This window comes from Poecile atricapillus, chromosome W (genome assembly GCF_030490865.1).
Source record: "Poecile atricapillus isolate bPoeAtr1 chromosome W, bPoeAtr1.hap1, whole genome shotgun sequence".
Lineage (NCBI taxonomy): Eukaryota > Metazoa > Chordata > Aves > Passeriformes > Paridae > Poecile > Poecile atricapillus.
In genome coordinates this window covers 56831007-56854053 of record NC_081288.1, presented here as the reverse complement: position 1 = coordinate 56854053, position 23047 = coordinate 56831007, and the positions used below count along the sequence as shown (strand labels likewise).

The following is a 23047-nucleotide window of genomic DNA, read 5'->3' as shown; positions in this document are numbered from 1 at the left end:
TTCACCTGGCTACTTTTTTCTTTGAAGATTAGATGTGTTTGATTTTCTTGGTTAGAATACTTCTTGAGTAGATAAAACACAGAAAAATGAGGGGAATTAGTGCTTCAAATTCTGCCTACTTCCAAGTTTTCATTTTTCTCCTTTCCAAGAGAAAAGGACCATTTGTGGTAGAGTATCACAACCAGCCCTACTCTCCCAAACATGCCCATGTTTACTAAGGTCTAACATTTCTGGATGAGAGAGATTTAGTCTTATTTAAAAATCCTAGCTGACCACAAAGGATGTATGAACCAGCAGATGATGTCACAACACCATATTAGAGAAGATTTTATTAACCCTAAGGTGCCCTGAGGCATCCATTGGTATGAATTTGATACATTAAGGCAAGTCATTGTGTGGGACACAGCGATGCTCTCTGCTTGCTCAGCTCAGCTCTTCAGCCTTTCCTGAGCATTTTCTCATGGGAAGTGATATTTATCCCACTGCTAAGATTTGAGGTTACAGCAAAAAGGGAATTTTCCCTGTACATAAATAATTTATGTCTCGAATTACTCTAATGATACCAAACACTAGTTATGGAAAGCAATTCAAAAGCTGGAAGACATGCAGCAAGTTCATAACATTAATCATATAAAATCCAGGTGATCAAAACCCCTAAGCCAGCCATAAAGCATAAGAGGCCACAAAACCCATTGAGAAATGTAAGGAAACATAGTTAATGTTCTGTTTTGAAGACTTGCAATGGAAATACTGAGTAGAAAAAGTAATTATAGTTATAGTGAGCTGTTCATTAAGAGAATCACACTTGTTTCATTGAGTCTCCAAATATTCACTAATTTTTGTATGGCCATAGTTTCACATCTGTTCTGAAAATTCAGCAATCTGAATGTAAAGAATTACCAGAATGCTTGAAAGCCATATGGGGAGTCATATTTGAAGTCTGCAAGGCAACATGAGACCAAGAGTTTATGTGTGCCTGGTAACTTAACCCTCCCACTCTGCCAGCAGGCAGGACTTAGGTTCTGAGTGTTCACAATGCTCTGACTGCTGTGGTTTTACTCTTCTGATGAGTTTGATTGTTTATTTACAAAATTAGTTATGCCTTCAAAAATTTTTTCCTGCAATGTATTTTCCTTCTTTAAAGGAAATCTGTGCTCTCTTGCAATAATTTTCTTTCCTATCTAATCATTACCTTTTTCACAAATGTATCATGTATGAAAAATTTCATTAATGATGCTGTCATGACACTTAGTTCAAATGGAGACTCACAGCAACCTAGAGTAGCTTTGCCAATGGCACAGAAAGAAGTAGTCATTCCATTTATTATGGAGCACTGCCAACTAATCTTTTCAACTTGACCCTAATTTAATGTAAACCACTACATCTAGGTCAGAGCAGATGACAGGGGGCAAGTGGGGACAGCCCCAGCCCTGGCTGTGGGGCACCTCCCTGGGGATGGGGACAGGCCAGACTGGGACATCAGCCTGCGAGTGGAGGTGGTTTGGTGGGACCCATGGCCAGGGACATGGCTGTGGGGGGGGTGAGGAGCTGCAGCTCAGGCAGGGCCAAGGCAAGAGCCTCTGCTGGAAGCAGCTCCCCCATCAGGGTTTACCCCCACTGTGCCTGGGAGCCTCCTCTCAAGGTCACTGTGGAGAAGGAGCTAGAGGTTCTGAGCTGGCCCCAAGTCCAGCAGCCCAAGCTTCGTGACCTCCTGCAGACGCTCCCATAACCCTTACAGCAGAGCTCACCATCAGGCTTTCCCAAACAACTACCTCACAAAGGCTGCACTGTTACTCTTCCATGGCAGGAGAACAACAGACAAGAGATGACAGTCATATGCACCCATCAGTTTGGCTGAGCACAATTTTCCAGGCATTGATGGCTCTGTGGCCATATCAGAGTTAGTAAATGGACCATGCCTGCAGCACTTTGCTGGATCTACAGCTCTAGAGAAAAACTTGACTGAATGTTTTTCTGATTATGTTTCTTGTCTGTATTTTTTTCTCCTTACAGACGTGCACTACCATTTTTATGAAAAAGAAAAGTCAACTTGGCTCAAAACCAAAAATGTAAGGAGTTACATAGGAACAGCGAAATGTCTGGGCACATGCCAAAGTGGTACTACTTGGCAGCAGGAACTATAATGTATAAATGGGATTTTAAAAATGCCTAAAGAAAAGCTGCTGTGGCCCAGGCTCCTGTGGGCTAAATGCCCATAGTTTTCCAAGCAGTAAAATTTTACTGTTATCAGCTGTGATAAAGCAATGTTACAGTAATACTGGATTTCCCATTACTATCAGACTGAAGTGGATTAGGTGTTGATATTACAAGTATCACTCTGACAGGAGCCTCATGGCTCCTGGCACCATGCACACACAGCAAGACTTTATCGGCTCCCCAGGAGCACGTGCTCCCAGGACATTGTGTGGCAAAACCAAGCATTCTCCAACAGGATTTGAGCAATTCTTTTCCTTGCATTTCATTTGTCTGATCAGCCATCTATTTTGCTTCTCGAAGATAACAGCACATTCAAAATGCTTCAATGAAAGGTGTAAGAGCTGCATGCCTGGCTCACCCTAACTTTGCTGGGAAATGCACCTCATTGCTTACTCATGAAGCAGACCACAGACTAGGAAACTCCTGGTTAGAAAAGTAACAAGGTTAAACACAAAGGAACTTCCATTACAGAGTAAAACAGCAGCAGACAAAAATGATGAATCATTAAAACACTTTCCTTGTCCTCACTCACCTCCTTGTGGGATGCTGCTCCTGGTAGGTAAAAAGCTACCATCAGTCTCATGCCTCAGAGCTGCAGGTGATTGCTAGGTGAAAATGCAGTTCTCAGATGTTACTATTCCACAGGCTGCAAATGATCTCTGCACAAGAGCTGCTCATTAAGTGGTACTCCATGAAGTTTCAAAGAGTGTCTGTTATGATGGAAGTCCTCCTCTCTTGATCTTTCTCCAGCTCAGGCTTCTGAATTCTTATGAAGACTTAGGAGGAGATTTTAAGTGCTGCTGTGCATGAAACTGCTTCTGGTATTGTTTCACTTATAACAACCAGTTGCCACCAGTGTATGCAGGAGATGGAGAATTAATCAGCAGAGACAGCAGGTGTTTTGAGACCCTATTATTTTCTGTAGTCCCTGCAGGGACCATCAGAATACATGGCTATTTTATGCCAAGATCCAGTGAACGATAGCATCTAACAGATGCTTCATTCTTTGAGAACCTTAGCTGTAACAGACCAGAAGCATCTGGCATTCACTTTTGAACAGCAGATCAGAAAGTAGGAAACTCAAAGAATCCCACCCAGCTCATATGGCCAGTAATTCCTAATCAAGAACAAAGTGCATCTTCTGAGCACATTATGTGGGATGCATTAGCATGCACCTCAGTCACACCCTATTTAAAAAAATCATCAAGAAAGGAAGTTGTGAACCACATCTGGCTCACAGTAACACATTATCAAAATTCAACATTTGGTGAGTCTTTAATGCAATAAAAACTATTACTGAAAGGGACAATCTTGTTCTAAAATAGTCAGGGAGCACGTGAGCCCCACACGTCCTACTGGAACTCTGTTAACTCAAACTTCCCTGTCCAACTCAAAGATATATATGCTTGATGACCATCAGTCTGACTTTAGCTTTTAAAATCAAGCTGAGAAATGCAATTCTATTTAAGAACCAAAATCCTGTCCTTCAGAACAAAGCAGACATGTCTGGTAAAATCCAAGAAGCTCTTAAGAAATAATTTGGTGGCATATAATAATTTGGTACAGTCAGATCAGCTCTGTGGTAACTCCAGGTTCAGAAAATGGGAGAAAGATTAGCATCTGTGATCTGACTAGCTTCCAAAAGAAACTGTATCAGCAGCTAGTATTACATAAAATGTACCTACAATACTAGTGGCATACAGATCTCTTTATCAAAAATAATATTTTCAGTACTGATTATACATCTGGAAATACATCTGGGGAAAATAAGACCATTATTGTGTAAAAAAACAAACTCACAACCTTTATTTGTCACAACACATTTCAGGTACATGCAGAATGTATTCACATTTCTCTTTTAAGGCAAATAGGAATTGGGTTCTTATACCTGAGTTGCTTAGCACAAGTAGGAACAGCAAATAAAAACTTAGGAAATGCTGCCTCTCCCTTTGGAGTAGCAGCTGCTTCCACTGCAAAGTATTTCTGCTTTCACCTTACAGTTCTTTTAATAATACCTACTACCACTTGAAACCATTTCTGCAGAAATCAGTCTCTTCACAGAAACTTCTTGACCAACTTGATGTTGCCTTTGCTGTTTGCTGGTGGCACAGCAGTACTTCTGTCTTTGCTAACATGCATGAAGCTCTTCAGTTACTTTAAGGTCTGTATTTCTTCACTACTGAGAAAAGCTAACAGTATTTTCTTATGTCTTTCTCATGTGTGTTGGCTGCTTCTCCAATGCTAAGTTAAAATTAAAAGAGGGAAAAGTTCAGCTCAGCCAATGGAGGATTTTAGGGCTTGACTTTGTGGAAATGAAGTGTTGGCCTTTAGCAAGAAAATGCAAAGCAGTTTTCGAATTTAAAAAATGCTCCCTCCTAGTCTGACTAACATTTGAGCTATCTGCATTATCTCCAGACTTTAGGCATTTGCTAGAATTTAGGATGCTGAAATCCATTTAAAATGTAGAGGCAGAATTTTCAAGTGAGTGACATTTTTTATTTCCCATTGACGTGGTCTATCAACACCACTAATTTCAGTAGGCACTTTTCTTTCACGACTTTTAAGAAGACCACAGAATATGATTCTTAGAGAAAACATCTATTAGTGTAAAAGTTAGAGTTTCTGTTTAACACAGAAACTAACCAAAACCAAGTAGAAAGTCCATAGCACAAAAGGGGGTATGACTCTTAAGTATGCCTTCCTCTGTGAGGAACCTGTAGCTTGGAAAAATATTTTGATTCAATATACATTCTCTGCCTTTTTTTTCATGCATTCCTGAAACTGTAGTTTTTAATGACTTGTCAAATACATCAATTTAAGGTTTCTGTTACTATTTAGGCTCTCTAGGTGTCCACCTCAGCTAAATCAACTCTCATCACAAACAATTTTTAAACAAATGCTAGTATTTATACGTGTTTAATTCAAACATTCATTGAAAGAAACAGAATAACTGTGTCTTTATTAAACTTACGGCTTATATTGGATATTATAGCAAAAAACCTCCCAAGTAATATTTTCTTTGTTCCAGTTACTACTTGCTAAGATCAAATGTCTTCTTTCACAGTCATTTCACTCAGTAGTAACACACTACAGTGTGTACTACTACACTGGGAATAACCCACATCCAAACAGTCAATTGTGAAGATACTGCCTTTAAGAAAGACAAGCAATTTCACCCAGAAATTCTTCACAGAGGTTTGCCAGCTCTTCTTCCCACCTCTCAGAGACTTATGGTAAGAGGACAGCAAGAGGAACTCAGGAAGCATCTAAGTAATCTATCCCACTAGGAAGTTGACTTCTGCTAAGGTACCTCTCAACAAAAGGTCTGAAGGTTTTTCCCAGTAATGTAAGTTCAAAAGGGCAAAAAAAGGGAATAATTATTATTCTTCACCTGGTAAAAGCTTTGTACACTGTGAAAAAGAACAGCTTGCTGCAGGTATTCCCAATGAAGAGCTGCAGTGTGTCATTTTGGTCCTCATTTCATTTTCTATAAAGTGACCCACATGCGGCTGACCATCTGAGATAATTTCAACACTAAGACGTTAGAGAGCTTACAAAATTTTAGAAAATCTGAAGAAATTCTTCCTGGAAATCCTTGATCCCATGTCTACTATATAAAGAAAATGTATTCAGAGAAAAATACGATACAGTGATTATATAACCAGTGACTGTTCATCTAGTAAGTTTGTGAAATCTTGTCCTGCTATGCTGGTTACTTTGAAAAAAATCTAGGACATCAACACTTCCACTCACATAGGACATGGGATGCAGACATTAATTTGGGCTGTGTCTCTGCTACCCACTGCAGTCCCTGAGGTAACAGAAGATGATTAACCTTCCCAGGCATCTCAACAAAGTGAAATATTCCAGAGGAAGTCACATGAATACTTCTTGCATTCAAGATAGTTCAGTGGCCTTGGAGGGCAGTCACAGCACATCAGACATACTGTGTTCTCAGCTTGCCTGGGGTGGTAACTTGTATTCTTCTGATCTCTGAGTTGAAGAATTAGTCCTGCTCTTTTGAGGATGGCACCAGGTTATTGCAGTCTGAGTCCTTTCGTGCAGATAGAAGAAGCTGTAGGCAGAAATAAGTTTCTCGATATTTTTGAAATGCTACTCCCAAAGGCACCAACTTCCACATGTAGAGTAAAGGACATCGCTCTTTCTTACAGTGCAGATGAAACAGATTACATAGAGCTTACTTATAAAATATTTTATACACCTGAAATGTCACAAACATTTACAACTTTTCTGCCGTCCTCAGAGTTCTGAAAATACTCAGCCATACAATTACACTGCTGTCTCCTTTGAGTCCGATGTCTGTGGTGGCTTGAAGTTCAGTATCTCTTTGTATGTAATGCCTGCAAAACAACAGAACAGACATAGCATTGCTGTGGTCTAATCAGAAAAGGAGCTGCACAAATAGGAATGAGAAAGGTACAACTGCAGCATGGCTGGGCTCTGATCTAGCTCAGGAAGAGAGAGACCTCTTCAGGCAAAAAGAAAGGAAGAGTAGGAATCAAGGATCACTTGTTCACCTTTTCAGATTTGAAAAAGTAGCCCAATACTGAAATGGTATAGGTGCTTTCACAGGGATGCGAGCACTGACTTTTGAGTATAGTGGGCAATATCCTCAGCAACAGCTACTGAGCACATTAGATTTAAAAGTCAAGTCCTCACTTAAAAGCCAAACAACAAACCTCTCACTTTAGATGTAAACAAGTCTAGACTCAAATTTCTGCTGACACAGATATGTTTTTTCTCCTTCAGAGAATCTGACTCTAAGGCCACTGCAGTCCTGTAGAGCAACAGTCAATCTCTTCACCCGTCCTATCCACTGAAAGGTAAGTTACAGAAAAGGTTTCTTTCCTATGTTGCAGAAGATGGGAGGACAGAAACATTAGGGAAATGGAGAACAGCCTCTGTTAGGAAGCAGAGAAGAGACCTTTGGAGATCCTTCTACAAGAAATTGCTAAGAGCTGATAAGAACCCTGGTTTATCAGTAGTATTAATGCTATTTATTTACTCTGCTTGATCAAAAGCAGGAGTTAATTTGTAAAGGGAAACGTTTTTATTTCTGCATGGCCTTTCAATCTGGTTATTTTTGAAAACATCAAAAAATTAAACTCACGTTTCCACTCATCTAGTGGAAGATCCATGTTATCAAATGTGTCGTCGTATTTCTCAGCTTCAATTTCTTCCTCAGGATCGTGAACTGGTTCAAAATAAGGATGCATCAAAGCCTCAGCTGCCGTGACTCGCTTCTCTGCATCCAGCACTAGCATCTTCTCCAAGAGGTTTACAGCTATTGCACAGAAAACCAACAGTGTATTCAAGTCACACACCCAATTCCACTTGTACACAGTAATACTGCCCTGGAGGTATTTCAAATAAATACATGGAGTAATAGAACAGAATCATTGGGTGTCCATCTATAGCCAGTGGGGCCTCTTACTGTCAGCAAGCTGGCAAGTGTATAAAGCCTGATGCAATGCAGAGGTGCTCCCTTGCTTCTGTATGCAATACAGAAAACATCTCAGCTAATGACTTCTCAACTTCTGGCTCCAGGACCACTGTGCCTGGAGCTTTCTCAGGTGTCTTTAATCACTGCCACTGATTGTGATTCTAAGGTACATAACCGCCTGACAGCAGCTGAATGAACAGGTGAACAGTGAACGAGAACTGTGCTCTGTCACCAATCCAAACCTAGTACACTCTGAAGTTCACTGACATAGGTCAGAATCTCAGAGCTAACTTTATCTGCTATGTGGTTTTGACCTCAGCCAAAACAACCCATTAAAATTTTGCATGTTCCCCTTCTGTGGATTTTGGATTTGGTCCATTGCTAGATTGTCAAGGTGGACAAATGTAAACAGGTATGATGAATGATTTATTTTGTTTTTCTATCCCAAAAGGATGTTCTTGGGTTTGGAGCAGCTGAAGGGAAGTAGAGGCAGAAGTGTGGGATAGGATGCTTCAACTCCTGCTTGCCATGTTGTATATTCTCTTAAAACTCCTATTCCAGACCAGAAGCAGCCAGATGGCCACAGAAATAGTAAGAACAGACATCCTAAAAACTAAATGGAAAGCGTAGCTTGCTGTAGCTACCCATCAGTTAACTATGCAGTAAGGTTAAGAGCTGTTCATCAATCAGATTTATTTGTACTGTATCTAAACCTAAAATTTAAACTTCTTAAATTGAGAAAATTCAATTATCCTAATTAATATTCTAATAAAATTGGCTTTGTTAGTGTTTAGGTCCTTGGGGAAGTTATAAAGCTTAGGGAGAGTAATTTCATAGCTCTGGCTGCCTCAGGTCATGTCACAATTATGCACATTAGGTATGCTCTTCTGGCTGTTAATATCTATGGAATCCGAGCCAGTGTTTCTCAGGAATGCACAGATGTTTCTCAGGACATATTAATTCCAATACTAAAATGTCAGCTTTCCATTTTCTTGTATTTCAACTGCAGATCAGATTGGGCTTTCAGAATTACAGTTCAAATACAGTACAGAGAAAATTTTATTACATATACTTAATCTACCAGGGCTCTTGAGAAAACTGCAAAACCAGTAAGTAGGTGCTAGACAGAAACCTAAACCACTAATTTTTTTCATGCTTCTAAGAAACAACTGATTTCTGGCAGGGTTTAAACTCAGCAAACTTCAGCTGCTACAATCAAACTTATGAATTATAAAAAGCAAGAGACAGAACAGCCCAAGAACCATCACATCACCTGTCATGACTGATACTGCAGCTGCTTCCAGTGCAAGCACAAGAACAAGCTGTACACATCCACACAAACAGCCTTACCCAAAGGATTCGCATACTTCAAGATGGATGCAAAATCTTTCTTCTGGACTTTTGGGAGGCTTTTGATATAGTTTTTTGCCTTAAAAGAAACATGGGTATTAAATTAGATCTTTGCCACCTTTGTAATGTGACAACATTAACTATATGCTTAATATCTTTCTCAACAATATTTTGACAGCATGTTGTACAAATGCATTTTTTCTGTTGATATTAACCTTCTTCCTGAATGGAATCTTTTTTTTTAATCAAGCTTTAAAACCACAATTTAGAAATTACAATGCAAAGCTTTAATTACTAGTGCTCTGTATTTAATATATTTATTCAAATAAATATGTATGAATTATTTGAAATAGCATCATAGTGAATTTACAGCAATCTCCAGAAGTGAACCTTATATAGTGATTTCTTTATATTTAAATTGTACAGTTAGTCTAATGAATACATTTAGGTTCTTTATAGTAAGGGCCTCAGGATTCTAGAAGGACATCAATGTAAGGATAGGAAAGAGACATTTGCAAACAACTGGGTTTTCTGAGTATCTTCCTGTTTTCCGTACCTTTACAATAAAAGTTTCCATGTATCAGCTCAGCTGTTACATGGTATGTATGGTATACACTGGAATCCTGAAATATTTAATGTTCTGCTAATTTTCTGTCATTCTAGACCCCATCTCCAGTAGCTATTGTGGGTGCACAAATCATATAAAGGCAGAAAAAAACCATCAGGGGCCATTTCAGTAGTCAATACACATTACCTCAGCCCGTCAAAGAACTGAGTATGCCTTAAAGGAAAATTATGACATGGAAAATCAACTGACAAATCAGAATACTCACATCTTGACTGTGCAATTTTTGAACAAAATCTTGAGTTGGTGTACCTGTTATTTTCATTATTTCTGTGAGTTGGTCCAGATCTGAATACCAGAAATAAGGAACAAATTCTTTCACTATTAGGAAACTAAGCATCCTGCAAAAGTAATGTATTTCTTTGCTGTTGGAGAATAATGTAAAAATCTTAATTTGATGTCTGATCAGAAGATTTATAGAAGATGAAAGTTCTCCATTTTTCTTAGAAAAGGCAAAGAAAATACCCTATAATTTGGGAACACATAATTGAATCATCCACAAAGTTTTCTAATATTATCAGACCTGTTCTGCATTGTTTGGACAAAAATCAGTCCAAAAAAATTAGAGTATCTAAATAATCAACACATATATTGCACATATTAGGAAAAAAAAAAAAAAGACTTTTCTACTATCACAAAGCCTTTTACTTGATGATTTGAGGTGTAATTCAAAGATCACCTCTATTGAAAAAAATCACTAATACAAGATTTAATTGGCAGGTATGCAAAAAGTGGCACAGATATGAAATAATGATTTAATGAGAAAGCTGCAAGCAATTTTACTATTAATTTCAATTTATACTCATCAGTTTTTGAGCAGACTTACTGTATCACATAACCTCTCAATTTTCCTGCATCAGTATCATAAATTCACTGAAGGATACGATCATTTCCCTTGAACAGTGGTCTCCCTGTTATCATCTCAGCCATTATACAGCCCACAGACCAGATGTCAACTGAGAAAAAGACCAAGAGGCACATTAACTTGTCTGTTTAAGTGTGCATAAAGTTTAATTTAAAACATATTTTAAATAAATAAAAAAATTATCTTTATAGCCTGTTATAAAATAAACGTGTGCCTTGCCAAGTATGATGAACAGCACAGGTAAAACCAACAGACTTTTTAATGAGCAAACTGGAGATGATCTCATGACATACAGAATGAGTTTCTCAGTATCAGGCTCATAGGACATAAATTTTCAATGCTTTCAAAAACTTCTATGGTTATCTTAGTATTATTTAAATTCCCTTAATTTGCCATTTTCCCCTGCCTGTTCAAATTAAAATCAGCACACCTTTACAGAAACACAAGAACAGAGACCCTGTCTTGAGACCATGTCACAAGACTGTCATGTCTGTATAATTAAAATATTTTTTTTCTAATCACCTTGGCACTTCCTGCTATTCTCAGAAAACATATATAAAAAAAACCCAAACTCACCTCCACATAATTACCTGCAATTTATCTACAAGGAAATGTTGCATAATTATATTGTCATTTCTACCTCCAATTTCTTATTCATTTCAGAAACAAAGTCTTGTTTATGTATCTTCTAATTCAGTGAATGCTTTAGCTCTGTTAAGATACTTCTGAAGGAACACTGACCTGTCTGAGTATAATGCATCCAATTAAGTATGACCTCTGGGGCTCTATACCACCTTGTAACCACATAGCCTGTCATCTCACTGTCTGTATGTCTTGCCAATCCAAAATCCAGGATCTGTAGTGGAAGCACAAGGCACATTCAGATCAGACAGCTTGTTATCTAGTTCATCCAGTTCTTGACAACTGTAGGGAAAAAAAACAAAACTGGAGCAATCTGCAGAGATTAGTTTATTTTTGTATTTTTTCTCATTGAAATGTCTTGTTCTCATTCTAAAAATCAAGACAGAGGTAGCACAGATAATTGAATAACGTCTTTTCCAGTTACATACTTCTATGGCACTATCAAAAGCTGTAAGACCAGTAAAGAAAATAATAAATTATCCACTTTTTAATTAAAAATATTTACTTTTACACATTTAATGCAAAAAATTTCCTGACCACAGAATCACCATTGTATCAAGTTGCAGCTAAAAGAACAGCACCCACTTCAGTGTCCATTGCTCTCACATCCCAGATGGCATAACTATTCAAGAGTGTGTTCCAACAATACTCTGAATTAAGAAGGTATTGTTATTTCTACTTTATGAGTAACTCATACAAGGGAAGACTTTCAGTAGGTCACACTGAAAACTGGGAGCAAGAGTAGGGATTTACCATCATTTAGTCCCATCAAGTCTTCTCCAACCTCCAGCATCAACTACAGAGAAGCCTTTTGCATGAAATGCAAGATCCATGCAATTTTTTTGAAGCGCTATGCACAACTCAGTGTATTTCTAAGATTCTCTAGATTATCTAGATATTTTTGTCTAGATATAGCAATGTGTACAGCAGCAAGATTAAAAATTAATGTTATAGCCTTTTCTCAACTTCTTTAAAATTTGACTTAAGAAGGCCCACCTGTATGGACCATCAAAAGATGCAGAGAACAGCGAGAAAATTACACTCCTGGAACAATTGGTTTGTATTTATTGGAAAGTTCATGCTTCTATCAAGAAATGGGAGGTGTGGGTAAGTCAAGTTCTACTGAAGATAAACAATGGTCACACAGAGACAGCTAAATATGAAGCTTTGCATGAACAGCCAGTTTGTCATGTGAATCCAGCTTCATATGTTTATTGATAGGGCAGGGGTTTTAATAGGGACACCTGAGCATTCCTACACCAAGAGTCATGTTTTTGTAATGCACTCTGCAATTAAGCATTCTAAAGCACTTCAGGATAGTTTCATCATTCCTTGGCAGAAATGATGCCTTAACAAAAAGGAAAAGTATATTTTCATTCACAAATCAAGACTACAAAATATCATGGCTTATCTTTATTGCCATACTGGAAATATAATTTCCATGTTTTCCCTATAACTGTTGATTACCAATCAATTTAAAAACAGGAATAGAATGCAAGGGAGAATTTTTTTTTATTCATACCAATTAAATGCACTTGATTGTGGCTGATTCTTTGGGTACTGAAGATTTACTAGAGTCAAAATTTTTGTAGTGGCAAAGTACACCTTTATGGCTTTTATTGTACATATTCAGCACACATTCTATTTTCCCAGTAAGACAGCAGGAAGAGTGGAAGAAAAAGAAAAAAAATTATATAACAGGTCAAAGCCAGAAGTGATACAGTCTATTCTGTCACATTCTTTTAGGCATTTTATCTACCAAGGCTTCTGACACACAGAGTTGAAAACAAAAATATAATTTGGTTTTGTAGATCTGTAGAAGCAGAAAATGGCAGAAAGAATTCTTGTGTATTACGCTTTAACTTCATTACTTATTCTCATTTACATTTCATTAAGCTCAAGAACAAGTGTCTCCTGTTTGTACTTAATATTAACATTTCAACAACTATCTTCATTTAAAACTTTTATGTCTCACACAACTTCAACTTTTCAGCTGGAACTTCCACAGCAATCTTCAGAACACATTTGAAAATCCTTTTTATAATTTGTGAATTATGAAAGAATGATCCAATTTCCTCCAGCTCCTCAAGGATAGGTCTCCCTTGACTCGGCAAACTTAATTTTCCTAAATTGCTTCAGTAACTAACAAAAGTAACTTTAAGGCTACAGAAAAGGCAGTGACTTCCCCTCATACATCCTTCACTGTCACTTTTCTGATACTTATGTAGGAGTTGAGAGCATCAGATGAGGAAAAAATGAGCATCAGAAAGCTCATAGTGAAAAAAATGATAGCTAATTAATTACCCATTCAAGGAATTGTTCCAACTTGCTTACAGTCTCATCATCTGGAGCTGCTGTAAGGGAAGCTGCTGACTGCACAGACATGGGGGAAATGGTTGCACTATCCCTGGCAGCGTGATCCTGTGCCTGCATAAACTGACTTTGAGAGTGTGCAAAAAAAACAAAAACGTGTTAAGTAGATACAGATCAGGAGACACCTGGTCTGCATCTCAAAATATAATTGTACAGCTGGTGGTGTGGGGGAAGACAACCATACAGAACTGTTTTTTCTAGGCTCTCTTCTCTTTTCCCATCACCCTGGGATCCACTCACCATTTGTCCACCTACAAGCCAGGAAAAGTCAATGTCTTTTTGTGTTAGACAGGAAAACTCTAAAATCACAGGACCCTGGAACATTCAGGTCAGTATCCAAAGATCAAAATTTGTATTACAATGGCTACATGCAAGTATATAGTTTGCATGCTGCATGCTAAAAAACACTTTTGTAGTGCTTTGCATCACCTTTTATTTTATTCAATTAAGGGTGTCCTTCATAACCTTTGATCTCCTGTATCTCCCAGCTTATAGAATTAGACTTTTTCTATTTATTCAAAGCTGAAATTCTCACATAACTGAATCACTCCCATAAACTCTTATGTCTCTTTTACAGATGAAACCTTGGCCATAAGATCTGATGTGTCCTTACACATCAGGACACAAAAACCCCCATTCAAATTCCATGTTGTTTTGTGAGGACATACAGGCCAATTGTGATTCAAGAGCAAAAAGCCTGGCCCAACACTGAAACCAGCCAGCATAGCATGTCCACAGCTGCTGCACCTGTTGTCTTCTGTCTTCTAACCCATCTGCTTTTTCAAACAAACATACCTTACCTTCAATTCACAGTCTTCATTTACTGCCAAGTTTCCAGGCTTTAGATCCTGCAATCACATTTTAAATGAATGGGGTTTTTTTATTATTTTACTGCAAGACAATAAAATACACTTTTTTGCTGTCTTTCTGTCTTTCTAGTTTGATAGTTTTTATGTAACTGCTCTGAACAGCAACAGGTAAAATGATGTCATAGTAAATAACACAATCAAGGATGTAAACTTGCATGTATTTGACTTTTTTCCAGTATATTTTCCCACCAATAATTTTATTTTTTTTTTTTTTTTTCTGCTAGAAGTCAGGAAAGTACTTGCCAGTGAAGGAATTCACTAATTTTTCTATGACAGGGCTTTGGACATAAATTTGTTGCATTTAATACTAACACCACAAGGTTAACAATTCACATATATAGTTCTGGACTGTACATGTTGCATATCAAAATAGGCATTATAAAGGTTGTTTACTCTGACAGACTTAGAAGGAGTACTGAAGGAATCAAACAAGATTTTATATAAAACCCTATATATATATATTATATATAAAGCTTTCTTCTGTGGAAAATCAATTTCCTAAGAAAATCAATACAGCTGCAAAATGAAAAAAAAAATTTCCTTAAGTTTCTTAAGCCACCTTAGAGATTTCTAATGATCTTCCACAGCTGTAAAGTTTAGCAAAGGGAAGAGTATTGGCAAAGACTAAGATGATATTGCAAAATCAGTGACTCAGACATACATAATTAGAAATACATTTTCCTTCAGGTTTTTCAAACCTTTGTTTGATACACTTTAGCAGAAGATCTTTAGAAGTACCTTCTTTCTGAACTTTTTAACAGGGATCCACCTGTTTTATACAGAGTTTTTTTAAGATCAGAGGGGCCTTGGAGAGAAACAGTTTGGTGCAAAAAGCCATAATGTAACCAAGAAGCTTAAGGGTCATCAAGAGAGACCTTAGAAGAAATCTAAGCAATGGTAAGTTTAGACCATGATCCCAGAAGTTGCAAAAATAAAAACATGTTACATTATTTTGTCAGTTTGTGTAGTTGCCATGTCCAGCTTAAATCTACTATACAATGTACATTTTCTATGGTTCTCCTGATACTCTTTAAAAATGGACAATTTTTACTATTCTAATGCAGTTTTGGGGGAAGATATGCTGCTTAGTACCACAAAGGCATCATTCAGAACTCCTTCTTCACAGTGCAGAAGTGATTTTAAGTGAACTTTATATAGAGAAGGGAATCAAAATGAAACAAATGCTTCATTTCTCTCAGAAAAAAATTTAAGTTAAGTCTCTATAATTTTGGACAATTTTTTTCCGTTTCTATTGCTCCTCCAAAACTCTGAACACTAATATAAGGTTTAAAGAAAAACACTGTTTTTAAAAGTTTAATCTTCATTAAAAAAACCAAAACAAACAAAAAATCCTCAAACAACAACAACAAAGAAAAAAAACCAGAAAAAACTCTTATCCATCTCAATTTAGACACTATTTGTTCTTGTGGAGACTTACAACTCAACCTTACAAAGAAAACTAGGAACTCTAAATATAAACTGTATTCAGTGCAACTTGAGTGGACAGCTTACACTGACATAGCCATGCCACTTTTTGCTCCCATTGAAGAAGAAATCAAAAGCACCGACTGAGAAAACCTATGAACAGAATTTCAGGCATATTTATAAGTATGCTTTAACACAAACATCACTCATATTAACAAAATATAAATATCTTTCATGTTTTGCCACTTACCCTGTGAATTATGCCTGATGAGTGGATATACTGTAAAAAGAGAAAGTATTTTTTAGTTGAGGTTCTGAATTTAAAAGTTGCTTGGGGTAGAAGAGAAAATAGTTTTTCACAGTGCTAAAGTAAACTGAAATTAGAAATTTTTTATTTATTGCACAGAAGATCCCTTTAGCTATGGTTTTAATGGACAGATAATTATACTAGTATTTTGCCCTTTCCCTCCCCTAATAATGAGAAACCACTAAATCAGTTTGAGTACGATATTTATTTATTTATCAGAATGAAACATGCTATTTTATGTATCAGAAATGCTCTCCTGTAATAGGGGTCTCTGGTGTGCCATCATAGTTTAGATTCATATGCTTCTGCAGCACTGGCTTTCAAGAGACCATTAACACTGGGATGAAGGCCAGTCAAGGTCTTATCTGAGAATTCTTGCTACATGCTTCAGTATTTCCTCAATGGAAAGTCAAGTTCAAAGACATTCTCTTTATTTGAATATTTACATCACCCATTCAGTGACCTATTTAAGGGCTCAAAAAAGCCAAACCAACAAACTGAATGCCCAGGACTAGTTCTTTTGGGATGACACCTGATAAAATACAGATGTTTGGAACCATGACTCACCAAATGCTCCCCACTGAGGTATGCAGTTTCTCTCACCAGCTGAATGAATGAAACCCTAGGAGAGACTATTTTCATCACAGTCAAAAGGGAACTTCCAGTAACTAGTTCAGATCTATGTATGTCTTGCAAGGATCGAAATGCAGAAAGTTGTTCTGAACTGAGGACATGGTTTATAAAAGCAGCCTGGGATGTGCTAGTCCCTTCAGGTGTGGGGAACTGATCTGAGACTCCCACAGACCGTACTAGTGATACTAAGAAACACGAGAACAATAAAGCTTTTAAACAAAAACACTTGAGAAAAGATGAATAAAATGCAAATTCTCCAGCTTCACCTGAAGAACTTTCATTTTATTCCATCCTGAAGAATAGGACAAGTGGCAACAGAGCCACTCGGAACTAGCTGGCAGAGCCAGAGAAGACCAACCAGGAATAGTCAGCATAAGGTCAGAGAAATGCACAGTAGAAAGGAGCTTTGCAGGATAATTGCAAATCAGCCACAGCAATGACCATCTTCCCCAGCAGCTGTCAGGATGCACCATTAACCTCACAAACGCAACCATCCCTCTGCAAAGGGGTCCTCATAATCCAACTGATGAGAAACTCCAAGACAAAGAAAGCAAAGCTACAGAACAAAAACCAACTTCTTCAGACAGAACCAATGTGCCTTTCAGACTTAAATTTCTGAACTTAAAACAAAACCCATACAACCTAAGAAGCACAAGATCTGCATTTAAGGTGCCAAGTTTCTAAAGCAGTGACTGAAAAATTCTCTGACAGTTCTCTCTTACACCTGACTGGCCACATCAGATGTGGTCTCAAAGGTTCTGAAAAGAGAGAGGGGAGAAAAAGCCCTCAATTCCTTTAACCCTGTGCCTACAACTTTACCAGTCCAGCCAAAGGCTGTGGCAGAACCCTGCTGCTGCACGGTCACACTACTGACTGCTGTGCCAGAGCCCAGGCCTGTCTTGACATCTGCAGTAGATCCTGCTGTAGCTTACTTGCAGATTGGGAAAGGTTTAACATCACCTGTAGGAAACACCAAAGTCCTGCACAGGATTTCCTGGGGCTGACATGAGACATTGAGGGCACATGGCTGCTTCACAGAATGTTGGCTGTAAAACCACTACAGCAAACAAAAAACTAGAAAATGTTCTGTCATGGATGTGCACAAAGTGAATTGGGATGGGAGGAGGAAGTTTGTCAATTGTATGTGAAGACCATATGCACTTTAGGAAAAAAAAAACAAAACCCAAGCCAGAAATGTAACTGTAAATAGCTAAACTTCCAATAAATTTAGAAGAATATGTCCTCTATCATAGCTATCTTGATCAAGGATATCACAGTGTCTACTTGCATTCTAAATTATTGCAGTTTCTTCTAACTGAAGCCTCTTGATTTTTCAGAACAGATGCTTAAAATATTCTATAGTCGGTTTTTGCTGCTAAGACTGTACACAGAAAAGAAATAGCTGGCAGACCCAGTCATTCGGCACTTCAGAATGTGGAATGTAGAAACAGGAATTAAAAGGTCTGTACCCTTCACAGTTTCAATTTAAGTAAATCTCACCTGTTTGAGGACAAGAGTATGGTTTTGCTGGAATTCTCACCCCACTGAAGGTTTTATGAGTGCTCACAGCACCAAAATCATGTTAACACTTTAGGGAAAGCTCTATGTTTTCTTAATGCTCCTCTTAACATAACACTGCTGAGATTATGTGAAACTACAGTTATTCCTGATGGTAATGCACACATCAGCCTTTCTGTAAGATGAAATACTGAGGCTGCACTGCAGTATTCCTTTAACAACAGCAGTATTTTTTTAACTGCATTTCATAATCTCCTGGCAGGTAGCAACACTGGAACTATGCCAGTCTTCATTCAGAAAGTTTTCCATTTCTGTTCAATAGCCTCCTGAAATGGGATCCTGTTCTTACTTGTTCTACTCATTAAATTATCCATCTATTGACAGATTTGTCATTCTCAACATGGCAAAACAATTCACAACAGAGTAGGCATATCCTTCACAGTGTTTTCACCACTTCACCTGAACCATATTTGATTCAAGAACCCAGTTAACACAACTGAAGTGCCTTGGAGCACAGAGAGCTTCTGTGCTCCATCTGAAAGATGATTCCTGGTAGCACACATAAATCCTGGAATGCAAGCTTCAGATCATGCTAAGAAGTCATACAACAGTCATCTAAGTTTTAAGCATTCTTTTCTTTATATGTAATCTCTACACAAAATAAAAAGCTAATCAAAAGGGAATTAGCAAAGATTGAGGAGAATGTGTTCTAGGCAACATGCAAAATGAAAATGAAAAGCATCTTGGCAGGGAAGTAAAAACTGAAGAGGAAATGAGTCAGAGGGGGAAGGGAAAGCAGAGAAGCAGAAAAAAAATCCAGCATAAACGTGAACAAAAGACAGTAAATAGAGATGAGAAAATGAGAGAACTAGAGTAGGTACATCTTACCACAACTATGGCAAAAGAAGCGTGAACAGGTGTTTGTATGGCTCAAGAGCTGTCTGCCCCTTCTCTATGCACTATGAATAAAGAGACAGGACTGACAGCCACCTCCCCCAGACCTCTATGAACAAGAGCCCAGCTGGCATTCCTGCAGAACAGGGACCCAAGACTGAAAGCTCCAGTCTCTTTCCACCTACATATACAGACATTTGTGTTTAGCTTGCCTTCTGTACTCTTAAGAAAATACAGAGCTTTTTTGTCAAACAAGAACAAAAAAAAATTATGAAAGCCCTTCCAAGATGCAAGCTCGCACTTAAGTAAAATTTAATGCCAGACTAAGGCTCGACTAGGAAACAAAGGAGAGCCACGTCATTGTTTTTAAGGGGTGGCACATCACATTGAATTCTGATAAATTACAAGGCTCACCAAAGAAAGAAAATTAGTATTTCATTCTCTGTAGTAAAAAGACAGTAAAATGTTAAGAACTGACAAAAAAGAACTGTACCGACTTGCAGAGCAAAGCCTGAAGAATAGATACAAATCCTCATGAACTCAGTCTTGACCTCAATTCATACAGGTTTTTTAAAAGCGAGGCTGTTAAGCCCATTGTATACAATCAGTCCAGAACCAGCCTACAGACAGAATGTAGACATGAAGCCTGCATGAAACAACTGGGGGCTTAGCAAAAATCTCCCTTATCCCTTCACAGTACATCAGTCATGCAGAGTTTTTCCTACATGCGTTTAACTGTCACATGTAAACAGGTTTTTACAGTAGAATGTGCAATGTGACAAAAATGATGAACAGCCTTCTTGCCTTTGACCAGACATAAATACAGATACCATAAAGTTCTTATACACTCTGCAAAGGACAAATGCATATTGCAGGTTACATCTTTAACACAAAAAGAACCTCCTCAGAATAGACTCCATCAAAGTTGAAAGGTTAACAACAAAGCCATCATACAAATGAGAGGCTAAGCTTGAGAAGCTGAGTTTTACCACAAAGATCTACAATGGCATACTCCCCTTTCCCAGGTGCTGCAAGCATTTTTCCCTTATAATGCCTCTACTGAATGCCAGCTAAAGTGTATGTTTGTTGCCCATGCCCTGCCAAAAAAGCAATCCAAGTAAACACAGATGGGTTGTCTTTAACCCTGATACAGCAGACCTTAAAAAGTACAAGATTTTCACGCAAAACTTGGCTAACCCTTTCTTAAATAGCTAAATTACTGATATCTGTAAAAGAATAAACAAATTACTGACTCATTTTCTTTTTTGTCTGCATGCTAGCAACACTGCTTTCAGCTTAACACATTTCCCAGCACAGGAAATCTACAAGATTTGAAGGCTACAAGAATGTGCCTCAAACACTGGACCATTCCTATTTCTTAAAAATATTTCCAGCTAGGTATGGACTGAAATGGTTGGATGAGAATACAAAATTTAATGGAAGAGATACAGTAAAGACTGTTCTCCAGAGTTTGCTGTGTAGTAAGAAGTGACAAAACAGCCTAGTAGCTGAATAATATTTTATTTTCTGCTGGTAATTTTGAGTAAGTACAGTTGTACTTTCAAAAACATGGGGTAAGAAACTATTCAGGTAAACCACTTCTTACGGAAGATCTATCACAGTTACTATCTCAGAATTCCTGCTGGTAGCTGGTTGCCATGTAACTGCTTTTATTTTTATGTCCCTCCCACAGGAGACAGTCCTTCATGAACTCTTTCAGCATGTGTTCTTTACACAGGATGCAGTCCTTCAGGAGTGGACTGCTGCAGTGTGGGTCCCCCATGGGCCACAGGTCTTTTCACAAAACCTCCCAGGGGCCTGCTTCAGCCTGGCTTTCTGTGGGATGCAGCTTCATTTAGGCCACATCCCTGGGCCCCAGCATAGGGTCCTCCATGGCTGCTGCGTGAATAGTTACTCTGTCGTGTTCCTTCATGGGTTGCAGAGGATCAATCTGCGCCACCATGGTCCTCATGACCTGCTGGGAATCTCTACTCCAGCACCTGTAGCATTTTCTCCCAATCTGTCCTCACTGACCTTGGTGCCTGCAGCACTGCTTCATATATTCTCACTCCCCTCTCACAGCCACTTGACAGCATTTTTTTACCCCTCCTTCAATCTATTACCACGGACATGCCATGAATACTGCTGATGGGCTCAGTTTTAGCCTGCAGTGGGCCTGCCTTGGAGCCAGCTGGAACTTTGTCCAACATGGAGGCAGTTCCTGGTGTCGTCTCACAGAAGCCACTCCTGCAGGCTTCAGTAACAAACAAACCTTGCCATGAACCTGCCCAATACATCCTCATAAATTCCTGCTCGTTTTCCTCCCATGTATGTCAACCATACACAGTTGCTCCATTTGTCTTCCACATTTATCCAACACACTTCAGTGTCAACCTTTGGGGCCGCAAGTTCTGCTCTGCTGGCCTCTGTCATATAGTTTATGTCACTAGGACCAAACTATGTTTCTAAGCCATTTCACTGGAATTAAATTAATTATTCATCCTTTCCATTACACTCAACCTAAGCTAATTATTTACAGTTCACATATTGCTTGCCTGTAAAGCTAGCACAAATGATGTTTTTCATCCCTGGTGAATAGCATGCCTCTCCTGGAAACCTTCTTCCCAGACAGTTACCTGCAACTTAAACAGACCACTCCACTTACGCAGGCCTTGAGACAACATTTATTAAGACATGGCTTTGTGACTAGGGAACTAATTATAAAACTGAAATTGTAACTCCACATTCAAAGTCCAGATTAGAGGTGAATTTTCTCCAGCTTAAACAAATTTCCCCCAAACCTGGCTTTAGTTTACCTGACTTTAGTTCCTGCATTTGTAAAATAGGAATTATAGCACTTATAATGATTTAGATTTAATACATATTTTTTACTATACTAGGTGAGATAAATTTTATCCTGCTACTAAATTACAAGTACTTATAGCTCTCCATAACTGTTTACTAGGAAATAAAGGCTGTGAAATCAAAATAGTAGTAGAACTGGCAAACCTTTAAGCCTTTCAACATCTGATATACCAGGAACTGGATTCGGTCTTCAGTTAATTTCTCATGCTTCATTATCTTACTCAAGTCTGTTCCCATAAATGGCATGACGAGGTAGCTTAAAACAAAACAAAACAAAAAAAGGAAAGAAAACTATACAGATTAACTTGATTAACTTTGTCATGTAAATTTAAACAATTGTATATTATAGTTCAATTACAGTATTAAATTATGGATCATTCCATTTACCAAACAATTCTATCAACATCATTCTCCTACCCTCCAAGCCCATCTGTTTTTATCTAATTGTGCTAAAGAGGTACTGCCCAGTTTTGTCACGGATTATGGAAATTTGCTAGTTATCAGAACTAGTTTGAAAGAAACTGACCAAAAGCCTCATGATATATCAAAGACAGCTACACAGAAAACTAACACACTCATGCAAGACAATGATCTCATAGTCACAACCACCTCATTAGACTAGCAAAATCTGGAGGATGATTTTAGGGTCTCATTTAAAAGACAGTGCTTCAATGCTCATCATATACATGTGCATTCTATTACATATGCTGTATAAAATACTAGCACAATAGACAATACGGACAACATTCCTTTTGGCTCAGTGATCAATATGAACATATGCTCCATGTTTCCCATATTTCATTTTCTAAATTTTTCTGTCAGACAGCTTTCTTTGTTAACATATAAATACACAAGCTTGTTTAGGAAACATAGATACACTAGATAAAATCCAGAACAGTTCTACTAACACAGGAAACCTACATCAAGCCCAAAAGGATTTCTGAGCATTCTTTCTCTAGCAACTCTAATCACCAGAATTGTAGCAGTAAATACAATCAGC

General features: G+C 38.0%; 1 protein-coding gene across 1 annotated transcript in view; it reads right to left on the bottom strand.

Annotated features, from left to right (window-relative positions):
- Positions 1-4244: 4244 nt before the first annotated feature.
- The window catches only part of LOC131592347 (mitogen-activated protein kinase 12-like), a 29930-nt gene continuing 11127 nt past the window's right edge, over positions 4245-23047 (bottom strand). Inside the window, exons 4-12 of the mRNA XM_058863787.1 lie at positions 22192-22303; positions 16081-16110; positions 14337-14384; positions 11263-11377; positions 10541-10612; positions 9865-9944; positions 9032-9110; positions 7349-7522; positions 4245-6578 (exon numbers count right to left, since the gene is read on the bottom strand). Coding sequence (XP_058719770.1) covers positions 6508-6578; positions 7349-7522; positions 9032-9110; positions 9865-9944; positions 10541-10612; positions 11263-11377; positions 14337-14384; positions 16081-16110; positions 22192-22303 — 781 coding nt within the window. The 3' untranslated portion in view covers positions 4245-6507. The remainder of the gene's footprint in view (positions 6579-7348; positions 7523-9031; positions 9111-9864; positions 9945-10540; positions 10613-11262; positions 11378-14336; positions 14385-16080; positions 16111-22191; positions 22304-23047) is intronic.